The 12,561-nt window shown below is 36.1% G+C and overlaps 1 protein-coding gene across 2 annotated transcripts in view; it reads left to right on the forward strand.

Moving 5' to 3' along the window:
- LOC139118982 (retinal guanylyl cyclase 2-like) overlaps positions 1-8,153 on the forward strand; it is a 99,375-nt gene extending 91,222 nt beyond the window's left edge. The window contains exons 17-19 of one of the 2 annotated variants that reach the window (XM_070682584.1): positions 71-162; positions 1,554-1,791; positions 8,017-8,153. In XM_070682584.1, coding sequence (XP_070538685.1) covers positions 71-162; positions 1,554-1,560 — 99 coding nt within the window. In that variant the 3' untranslated portion in view covers positions 1,561-1,791; positions 8,017-8,153. Of the gene's footprint in view, positions 1-70; positions 302-1,553; positions 1,792-8,016 lie in introns of those variants that run through there. The other variant, XM_070682583.1, reaches the window with a different exon arrangement.
- Positions 8,154-12,561: the final 4,408 nt, after the last annotated feature.

Here is a 12,561-nt window from a genome sequence, read left to right on the forward strand (position 1 = left end):
TAAAGCGACCTTTTAAGAAAATCAGATCTTCGCACATGGTAACTTATTTAATATGTAAATTTTTCCTCAGGGCAAAGGTATCGCAAAGACGCACTGGCTGACAGGCAAGGACGGTTTCGAGAAACCGCTCCCCGACTATACTCTCTATCAAGAAGACGATTTGTAAGTAGAAAATAACATGGAAAAAGAACAAAAAAAGTGGACTTAAAATACCGAAATAAAAATGAAAAGACACTTCACAGACACGATGGCAATAGAATAAGGGCATACGCTTTTTCGACAATGCACTTTTGATATATTGTGTGACAACTTGAAATCGTGAAAAAGCAATTTGTTTGCCCATCCAAATCGGTGTTATAATCTGATATAGCAAACTCTGATTTTCAGTATAAAGCATATCGCGAAAGAAGTAGTTGTACTCCTTTGCTCACGTTTTGCTCAAAGAAACGTTTAATCCTCTCATCCATAAACAACAATAAGGCTCCCAAGGGTCAAGGTGTTAATGTCTGCGTTAGATGTAGAAATTGCCTAAATTTTACAGGTGTGTGAACTTCATATTGGCGGCCATTCGCTCTACTGGCAACGTTAGTTTTGGATTTTCATACAAAACAAAAAAGATTACAGTTCTCTGTAGTTTCAAATGAGCACACATGAGTTGTAGATCAGCAAAAATGTACGATTACGAGAGTCGAAAATCTATTTCCTTTGCGTGTATACTGAGTCAGACGTATCATGTGAGTATGTCATGGCCTTTTTAACAAATCAGGAACTCGGTACAGAGGTAAAAGAACACGAAAAGAAGACTACCAAAAAGTAAAATACATTGTTTTGCATTTGTGAAATGGAATAACAATTCTTAATCAGGGGGTGCATTCAGTCGGTCAAAGGACTGGTATGACAGAGTGAATGGCGTGTATGTGAACGAATGGATCGTAAATCCGTTCAATGACCTGTAAACATTAATAAATTATCAACTGGCAGCGCTACATACATTCTTACATCATGTGCAGCCACACAAGGTAAAACTGTCAAACATTGTAAACGAGGACAGATGATGTGATAAATTTACAGTGAACGGCAGTTCTAAACTAATGTGTGTCTCGTCATTACAAACCTCTCCCTCTCTCAAAAAAAATCAGGGAGAGAGGTATCTCATTTTAGACATTTTAGTAGCTTTAAATTCTTGTATTTGTGACCGAATATGTAAGTATGTGGTGGCGCTAAGCTAACTATATTATAACATTTTGAAGAAAACAGCGACATTGTTTTATCTGTCTTGTGACATAAGCGTCAACGTTTTAGACATAAGCATCAACGTTTTAGATGACGTCATGGTCTGTGTGTCGCTCTCACATCGCACCGAAATTGTAATGATTTTCAATGGTTTAAAAAGTAAGTAACTTTTTTAAATTTTACGAAATGTTGATTCTGTCACGACTACTAACTCACTTTAAATATTATTTAAATTCACGCTACTCACTCACGACATACAATGTGTTAAGCTCACTCTTCACGCGCCTTTTTTTCTCGCCATCACATTTTTTCACTTGCAGATCCTGATAGAGCGCCCTCTGTGCGCAACACCGTCACCTTGTAAAGGAAGCCACTGGTTTTTTAGTCTTCCAATTTCACGAGATTTTTTCCCTATCTCGATCACATTCCGGCCAATATCACCTATGTAGTCTAGTTGGTCTAGGCATACCTAAGTTACATCACATGATTGATGCAGACGCTAAAAACGATATTCCCTCCATCCTCTACGACGCCACACATGCGCAGAAGAATTCCACAGTACGTATTACCACAATTTACTGTATTAATATTTCAACGTTGGTTTAGCGGAAGATACTTATTGCGATGTTAGTTCAAATGCTCTTCGCCTTCTTTTTTTTTTGAAACTAACAGCAGTAATTTGATTCTGCGTTAGCAGTTTTGTCGTTCAAAATTTTTTGTTGTTGAAGCCAGTGTTCCATTCCTGGCTTGGTCAGGTATGCAAGAACTTGGGTTAGATCAAAGCAAAGATGTTACTATGGAATTGTCTTTCTTTGTTGAGCTTGAGGTCATGGAAGACAAAACGGGAAGAAATGATAGTCCGTGGGCTAGAGGGGGTCTACGTGCACCCCCCACACAGGATAACAAACCTGTATTTTCAGAAGCCTTGGGATCCCTAGAATACGAAATGGAATTTTAACAGAAAAAATGTAGGGATGGAATAGCTGTTATGGTCATGTTTTGAAGGGTACCGCAAAATCACGATTTTGCAACCCAATTGCATTTTCGTCAAATTTGTCTTCTTGTAAGTTCTCTGCTGAGCTTATTTTTTAATATAACCTCACTTGTTTGGTAGCATTAGAAAGGCAATTTATTCTTCTTTAAGATGATGTATTGCAACATGCAATATATTCTACAGTTTTTGTGAATATGACCAAAACTTACCCCATACCCAAAGTTTAACATTGCAAATTACAGTAAATCTCAAATTATACCAATTTTTTAGCTAGGCAGAATAAAAAATCCAATTCTTTGTATAAAATTGTTTTATTTGGTACAGGGACATGTCGAAAATATGAAATAGACTTTTAACAGAAAAAATATTGGGTCTCTACAGCTGTAACAATCATATTTTGAAGGGAACCGCAATATTACAGTGTTGCAGCTTTGCATGCATTTTTGTTAAAGCTGTCTTCATATTAGTCATCTGCTGAGCTTGTTTTTGAATATAATCTAATTTGTTAGGTATCATTAGAAAGATAATTAACTAGTCTTTAAAATGACATATTGTAACATGCACTATCCTGTATAGTATTCATGAAATATGACCGAAACTTACCCCATACCCCAAGTTTACATTGACAATTGCAGTCATAGCTAAAATCAAATTCTACCAATTTTTTAGCTAGACACAAAAAATCTGGCCATTTTTGCTATTAAATCTGTTTTATTTGGTACAGGGATATGTCAGAAATATGAAATAGACTTTTAACAGAAAAAATATTGGGACTTTACAGCTGTAACAGTCAGATTTTGGAGGGTACCGCAATATCACAGTGTTGCAGATTTGCATGCATTTTTGTTAAATTTGTCTTCCTATAAGTCATCTGCTGAGCTTGTTTTTGAATATAATCTAACTTGTTAGGTACCATTGGAAAGGTAATTTATTCTTCGTTAAGATAACATATTGTAACATGCACTATCCTGTATACCCCATACCCCAAAGTTTACATTGACAATTGTAGTCACAGCTAAAATCAAATTCTACCATTTTTTTAGCTAGACACAAAAATCTGGCCATTTTTGCTATTAAATCTGTTTTATTTGGTACAGGGACATTCAGAAATATGAAATAGACTTTTAACAGAAAAAATATTGGGACTCTACAGCTGTAACAGTCAGATTTTGGAGGGTACCGCAATATCAAAGTGTTGCAGATTTGCATGCATTTTTGTTAAATTTGTCTTCCTATAAGTCATCTGCTGAGCTTGTTTTTGAATATAATCTAACTTGTTAGGTATCATTAGAAAGATAATTTATTTTTTGTTAAGATAACATATTGTAACATGCACTATCCTGTATAGTATTCATGAAATATGACCAAAACTTACCCCATACCCCAAAGTTTACATTGACAATTGCAGTCATAGCTAAAATCGAATTCTACCAATTTTTTAGCTAGACACAAAAAATCTGGCCATTTTTGCTATTCAATCTGTTTTATTTAGTACAACGACATGTCAGAAATATGAAATAAACTTTTAACAGAAAAAATATTTTGACTCTATAGCTGTAACAGTCATATTTTGAATGGTACGGCAATATCAAAGTGTTGCAGATTTGCATGCATTTTTGTTCAAACCTGTCTTCTTTTAAGACATCTGCTGAGCTTGTTTTTGAATATAATCTAACTTGTTAGGTACCATTGAAAAGGTAATTTATTCTTTTTTCGATAACATATTGCAACATGCACTGTCTCGTATAGTATTCATGAAATATGACCAAAACTTACCTCATACCTCAAAGTTTACGTTGAAAATTACAAAGCAAATTACAGCGAATCTGAAACTCTACATTTGTTTACAATTTATTAACTTTGTATACAAAGGGCAATGCCTGTATGCAACCTATGAAATCTGTGATTTTGTTAAAAAAGTATGTCACAAATATGAAATTAACTTTAAACAGGAATATGATATGATTTTGTAGCCTTTTGGATCATATTTGGAAGGGTACCCAGGTATCATGGCAAATTTGTCGAAACACATACATTTCCTATATATGGGTTTCCCCCTCCAAAAATTATCCAAATGGCTACTAAATAGTATCATCTTCCCGTTAAAAGTTTATTTCATACTTGTGACATACATTTGTAACAAACAAATCAGATTTCATACAAGAATTGCCTTTTGTATATGTGTAGCAAAAAATGGAAGAATTTAAGATAATTTGCGATTTGAACTTTTGGGGTATGGGGTAAAATTTGACCATATTTCAGGAAAACTGTGAAGGCCATTGCATATTACAATATGTCATCTTGAAGACGAATAAATTGCCCTACTAATGATACCCCACAAGCCAGGTTATGTTACAAAATAAGCTCAGCAGATGACTTACAAGAAGAATAATATAACAAAAAAGGTGCCAGTCTGCGGTACTGCAATTTTGCGTTACCCTTCAAAATATGGCTGTTACAACTATACAATCCAAATATTTTTTCTGTTAAAAGTCTAGTTCACATTTCTGACATAACCCAGTACCAAATACAACAGATTTAATACCAAAACAGTGCCCTTTTTATCATGTCTAGCTAAAAATTTGTGGAATTTGATCATGTTAGCTATTACAGTCCTTTCTATATAAACCTTGGGGTATGGGGTAAGTTTTGGTCATATGTCATGAAAATTATACAGGATATTGCATGTTACTATATTTCATTTTAAGGGCGTGTAAATTACCTTTTTAATGATACCTAACATACCATGTTGTATTCAAAAACAAGCTCAGCAGACAACTTACAAGAAGACAGGTTTAAAACTCATGCGAGTCAACTATATTGTGATTTTGTAGTATACTTCAAAAAATGACTGTTACAGCTATAACATCCCAATATTTTTCTGTTAAAATATTATTTTATATTTCTAACATGTTTCAGTACCAAGTAAAACAGATTTAATACAAAACATTGCTGTTTTTATTGTGTGTAGGTAAAAACTCAGTAGAATTTGACGTTAGCTATGACAGTATCTTTGGATATACACTTTGGGGTATGGGGAAAGTTTTTGTCATATTTCATGAAAACTATACAAGATATTGCATATTACAATATGTCATTTAAAGCACTACTTAATTACCTTTCTAATGATACCAATCAAGCCAGGTTATAATCAATAACAAGCTCAGCAGACGACTTATAGGAAGACAGATTTAACAAAAACACATGCGGGTCAGTAATACTGAGATTTTGCTGTACCCTTAAAAATATGACTGTTACAGCTATAGAATCCCAATATTTTTTCTGTTAAAAGTCTATTTCATATTCTTAACATGTCCCAGTACCAAATAAAACAGATTTAATACAAAACATTGCCCAATTTTTTTATGTCTGAGTAAAAATTGGTAGAATTTGATTTTAGCTATGACTGCAATTTTAGATGTAAACTTTAGGGTATGGGGTAAGTTTTGGTCATATTTCATACAAACTATACAAGATATTGCATGTTACAATACATCATTTTAAAGACTAGTAAATTATCTTTTCAATCGTACCTAACAACTTACATTATATTCGATAAAAACCTCAGCAGATGACTTATAAGAAGAGAGTTTCAACAAAAATGCATGCAAGTCAGGAATATGGAGATTTTGCCGTACCTTTCAAAATATGACTGTTACAACTACAGAATTCCAATATTTTTTCTGTTAAAAGTCTATTTCATATTTCTGATATATCCCTGTACCAAATGAAACAGATTTTATAGCAAAAATGACCAGATTTTTTGTGTCTAGCTAAAAAATTGTTAGAATTTGATTTTAGCTAAGACTGCAATTTTCAATGTAAACTTTGGGGTATGGGGTAAGTTTTGGTCATATTTCATGAATACTATACAGGATAGTGCATGTTACAATATGTCATTTTAAAGACTAGTAAATTATCTTTCTAATGATACCTAACAAGTGTGGTTATGTTCAAAAACAAGCTCAGCAGATGACTTATAGGAAGACAAATTTAACAAAAATGCATGCAAATCTGCAACACTGTGATATTGCCGTACCTTCCAAAATCTGACTGTTACAGCTGTAAAGTCCCAATATTTTTTCTGTTAAAAGTCTATTTCATATTTCTGACATGTCGTTGTACTAAATAAAACAGATTGAATAGCAAAAATGGCCAGATTTTTTGTGTCTAGCTAAAAAATTGGTAGAATTCGATTTTAGCTATGACTGCAATTGTCAATGTAAACTTTGGGGTATGGGGTAAGTTTTGGTCATATTTCATGAATACTGTACAAGATATTGCATGTTACAATATGTTATCTTAACAAAGAATAAATTATCTTTCTAATGATACCTAACAAGTTAGATTATATTCAAAAACAAGCTCAGCAGATGACTTATAGAAAGACAAATTTAACAAAAATGCATGCAAATCTGCAACACTGTGATATTGCGGTTCCTCAAAAATCTGACTGTTACAGCTGTAAAGTCCCAATATTTTTTCTGTTAAAAGTCTATTTCATATTTCTGATATGTCCCTGTACCAAATAAAACAGATTGAATAGCAAAAATGGCCAGATTTTTTGTGTCTAGCTAAAAAATTGGTAGAATTCGATTTTAGCTATGACTGCAATTGTCAATGTAAACTTTGGGGTATGGGGTAAGTTTTGGTCATATTTCATGAAAACTATAGAGGATATTGCATGTTACAATATGTCATTTTAAAGACTAGTTAATTATCTTTCTAATGATACCTCACAAATTAGATTATATTCAAAAACAAGCTCAGCAGATGACTAATATGAAGACAGCTTTAACAAAAATGCATGCAAATCTGCAACATTGCAATATTGCGGTTCCCTTCAAAATATGACTGTTACAGCTGTAGAGACCTAATATTTTTCTGTTAAAAGTCTATTTCATATTTCGACATGTCCCTGTACCAAATGAAACCAATTTCATACAAAGAATTGCATTGTTTATTCTGCCTAGCTAAAAATTGGTATAATTTGAGATTTACTGTAATTTGCAATGTTAAACTTTGGGGTATGGGGTAAGTTTGGTCATATTTCACAAAAACTGTAGAATATATTGCATGTTGCAATATATCATCTTTAAGAAGAATAAATTGCCTTTCTAATGATACCAAACAAGTGAGGTTATGTTAAAAAATAAGCTCAGCAGATGACTTACAAGAAGACAGATTTGACGAAAATGCAATTGGGTTGCAAAATCGTGATTTTGCGGTACCCTTCAAAACATGACCATAACAGCTATTCCATCCCTATATTTTTTCTGTTAAAATTCCATTTCGTATTCTAGGGATCCCAAGGCTTCTGAAAAATACAGGTTTGTTATCCTGTGTGGGGGTGCACGTAGACCCCCTCTAGCCCACGGCCTATGACGTATAAGGGTCGCAAGCACCGCTTATTATATTCGGACCATCGCCACAGTCTCGTAGTTTCACTTGTCTCCTCGGTGTACTCGCAGACCCACACCAGTCTTTCTGAATCTTCATGCATTGGTTAACGAAATAAAGGTAAAATTGCACACGATGATTTCAACAGTCTAGGCTGTGGGAATTGTTTTAGCAATGTTTTACATGTATTTTGTCAGTCATTTGGTATTCTTTTCATCATGTTCGCCAGTCTAGACGATTTTGTGAATATTTTCTTCATTTTGTCAGAAATCGTTTTTGACATAATTGATATGACGAATCGAGTCTCGCTGCATAATTTATTCACACATCTTAAAAGCGAATATACATGAATTCGTAAATCGATGGTTTAGTTTTTTTCATAATTGTAGGGATTCTTTTCAAAACTCGAGCAGACCGTCGAGTGGACTCAAGAAGACGCCAAGGTTGTCCGTCTCCCAGGAAACATCTGACGTCAGCAGTGATCGACGGCATTCAAGTGGGGTCCCAATCCACCCTGAAGATGCGGAACCAATCAGCGACGCTCATTCCGAGAAACTACAACATGGCCGCCCGTCCCAGACTATCGCGACGATGATGTCAAGTGCCTTTGAACTGATTGCGTCGGCTGCCATCGGATCGACGGCAACAGCGATGGCTTCGTCACAATGCAAGATTTCCGTCACGAGCCTTGGCGGCGATATTGACCCGTCCTCAACGGCGATGGATTTGAGAACACCGAGCAGACAGTCGGTTGCCAGCGGGGACGTGCCGGCGAAGAGAAAGGACAGGTTGTCAACGACGAAGCGGCCTAGTTTGGCCATGGCGATCGCTCAAATCCACGGAGCAAACATTCTTGACTTTACACAAGAAGGAAAACCTCAACAGCAAACTTTCGGCAAGAAACAGAGCAGCGACAGCGGCGCTTTTTGTGACACCCCGAGCCCGATTCCAGTTTACGCAGACACGAGAGAGTCAGTCGTCACAAAGCCGATCAACGAACAGGAGACAGAGAGTGCATTCAGAATGCCAGTGGCAGACGATATCAAAAAGTTTACATCAGAAAATGGCGCGAAAATTGCCCCGTCACCGGTCATTGTCGTTGAAACCAGTGCGACGCCGCTTGATTCGCCGTCTCCCGAGGTTAAAATTGGAAACATGAGCCAGGAAGTTTCAGTGGAACAGGTAAACGAGAAAGACATAGAGCCAGAAAAACCGAGGGACTTCAAAAAGACTAAAGCCAGGGCGATTTCCGCCGTCAAGAAGAAACCCGTCGCGCCGGTCGCTGACCGAGGACGACCGAAAACACGTGCAAAAAATCGGGTCGTCGCCAAAAGCACCAGCAAGGTCAATAAACGCGATGCAAGACAGACAAAAACGAAATAGGACAACAATCACAGTATGAGTTATATCAAAACATTGACTTCTATTTGTCTTGACGTTTTTGAATGATTTTAAACACTGTGTACGAATACTGTAGAGCTTACAGATGAAACTGAAGAGATATTTGCAAAGAGATGTCTTCTGCCGCAGAATGGACGTTTTCATTGAGTAATATGGGCGACTTGAATTGTGTACATAAGCTGGTGTTTTTCTTGCATAATACAGAACATTTATCAAAGCTGATGTTACCTTGATAATATTATTATTTTCGATTCGTTCATGAAGCAATATTCAACAGTGGGACTTTTTTAATGTCACAGTGGCTTGTGTAATAATTTACAAATAATATTTTTCCTACTAAGGGGCACTATTGACACAGTTATTGTACCTTTTTGTAACGATTTTCTACAAATGTCCGCAGATCTACTTCTTTCTCAGTGTTTGTAAGTTTAGTTTAAAGGATTAATTTTGCTAAACACACAGTGAAATCACGACCCTCTATTCTGTATGAGCAATACGTGCAAATCGAAATTATTATCACGGACTTTCTTTCAAATGTTTCATTCAGAAGAATGTCGACCATGGTCCTTCTTTGCGCCTGCGTTGAAGATGCTCCTCTTTAAGATGTCAGAGATTTGTATCTTTATTTGAAAATCGTGTCTAGCGTTTCCACCTCTCGTCGAGTGAACTTTACGGGGACCACATCTAGACTAGACAGTCTCCTGTGTTCTAAATATTGTCGAACTTTGAACAAGTCATACAATAACACATTCAGCAGGTGGATTGTGCCGATTATTTTAGCCTTAAGGTTGTTTTCAACCATGTGCAATGTCAAGAATATGGTAGTTAGAAACATTTTTTATGATGATGTGATTTTCCGAGTGTGTAGGTCGCCCACTTGAACTGTCATTTACAAAGAATAAAAAGCACACTTAGTATTTACAAAATAAAAAAGAGTTCTGACTGGAATGAGATTCAAATGTATGAATATCAATTATCAACCTAAATCTTGAATATCGGCATCAAAAGTGGAAATATGCAGCGTCTTGGAAGACTAGCCAATTGGTTGTCTGAATATCACATTGTTTTTACTGAATTATTTCCAAACAGCCAAAGCGATCAGCAATGCAATAGCCTTTAAGTTAGTTTCAGACTCCATAATTTTGTTTTAAATACTTAAGATTTACCAATTAGATACGACCTACCGAGCTGCTGCACATCAGCAGTCAAGAGATGTTGAGACGTGTCTTTTGGTGTAAACCAAGGACAGATGGCAAGGTGGGATGTGCACAGACTTGACTTTAAAATACAATAATTTATCAGTGAACCTGCAAAGTCACACATTTTTCTGTCTGTCTGTCTGTCTGTCTGTCTGTCTGTCTGTCTGTCTGTCTGTCTCTGTCTGTCTGTCTGTCTCTGTCTGTCTGTTTGCCTGAGTGTCTTTTCGTCAACCTGTCTTTCTGTCTGTATGTCTGTCTGTGACTGTATATCCACCTACCTCACATGCAGACATTAGGAGCCGACTCTACTGTATCTATCCACAGACCCTAAAAAGATGTGTGATTTATCATACGGTGTCGTAACTTTTGACCAGTATAGATTGTACAGCGCAGAGTGAAACAGTGGGCGGCTTTCAAGTGTCCACCGTTATTGCGTACAGCAATATGCTTGCCCCAGGAAAGTACCCATTCTTGGGTCAGTGGGTGTCGCATGAACATGTGGGGGCGTGAAGTTCGTTCATAGACTCTTCCATGCAACACCGTGTTTACAAGTAAACAAGAGGGATTTCTGGATGGAAATAAATATATAATCCTTGACACTGTTATTTATTGTAGTTCAAACTATGGACTGCAGAGAAAACGTTTCTCTGGGGTCAATGTTCAAACTTAATATTCAGGACACAATATGGCTCATTTGTTTGTCACCGAGGGCAAATATTTTTTATCTACATTCTAGTTTACTTTTTAAACACAAATTTTCAGCTGCTGACTTGATCATATTTTATAGATGTCAGGTCATTAAATGAATGATTGTAAACAGTTTTTCTTCCAGCATGTGCACAAAGTTTACAGGAAATTTTAAATGCATTTATCAATGTGAATATTGTGTGAAAGTTACGCACATGCTCTGCATAGAAATTGACATTTTCATATCATCAGCAATGATTCGGCGCGTGAACAAAGATAGCCGACGAATCAGACTACAGAGATCTAGTATTCCCAATGACTGATGACGTATCGGTCGGAAGCTCTTATATTGTTCATGTTACAATCTTTCCATGCCTCAACTGAAATTTTCATAAGTGTTACTTTGGGCGAGTCAAAACGAGGGGGTTGTCATCAAACCCATCATTAAGAACTGAATTTAACGATGAGAGCCGCGTTAAAATATTCACAGACGGTCACCGCAGGGCTAATACTTGCCTTATCATTGCACAGACCATTAATCGCTGAATAATTACAGTTCACAGAACGGTGATATTCATAATAGCGAAGTGCGCGGGTATCGATGTCGATGTACTTTTGTCGACCATCTCTATGCTCCAAAATTAAGTTAAACGTCCATATTTGTCTATTGTACTTATTATTTAAAATAAATCCAAAGTCTTACTTTTCTGAAAGATCTTGAATAAAGCTAAGGATAATTACCATAGCTCTAGCATACCAGTAAACAAGCTTTTCAATTTCAGAGAAAAGAGAGGAAACACGTGTTGCCTTTTCTTTCTTTTCGTGCACTGTTTCATCGCGCCATTTTCTAAATAATGTCAAATATGACACGTCAAATGCAGTGGAAATATTCTTCACATTCTGCACGATTACCTCTGTTTTCCTGGGGATATTTGACGGCAAGCAGGTTTTTAAGTTCCTCATCAATACAAAAGACAAATCTCGAATGTTTTCTCGTTGAATCATTACCAACATTCTCTGCGGGTGATCGTCTGTAGTGTCCAGTAACAGTGAATTAATAGTGTGGTGGAACACTTTCTGACAGTGACAGTAACGTTTGGCGTCATTTTTTAAGGGCTAGGGTCATTTCTCAGCTTTATCTACAAGCAAATTGGCCAACATGATAAAAAATACAAAATTGGATAAAACTATGTGAAATACTCAATATCAATCACAACTAATGCGAGAACCAGGGATTGAGAACTGCCCCTTTAAGTTCCCTGTTGCCGTGAATGCCAGAGTACAATGAGAGTGTATTTGGTATCGATATCACTCAATCTAGCGAATCATAGCAAGTATGAAATGTCGTGTAAAAAGAAAAAAAAAACACCAGGCCTTATACCCTTAGGGAGGCTGGGACAGTTGGTTACGAGGAGAGTTAATATGCATTTTATCCATGCGTAGGTTTTCTTATCAAATAACCCATAAAACTTTTCTTAAATGAGAAAAATCCTGCAAAATGGGAAATTTTACACTTTTCCTTCAGTCATAGAACCATAAAATAAAAAAAAAGAAATATCTAATGTATATCTCTACCTATATGTTGGGCCTATTATACTCCTCGGTATTGTCGTGTTTGTCGTGTTCCCGACCAAACGTTCACATTAT

Source organism: Ptychodera flava, chromosome 19, assembly GCF_041260155.1.
Source record: "Ptychodera flava strain L36383 chromosome 19, AS_Pfla_20210202, whole genome shotgun sequence".
NCBI classification, from domain to species: domain Eukaryota; kingdom Metazoa; phylum Hemichordata; class Enteropneusta; family Ptychoderidae; genus Ptychodera; species Ptychodera flava.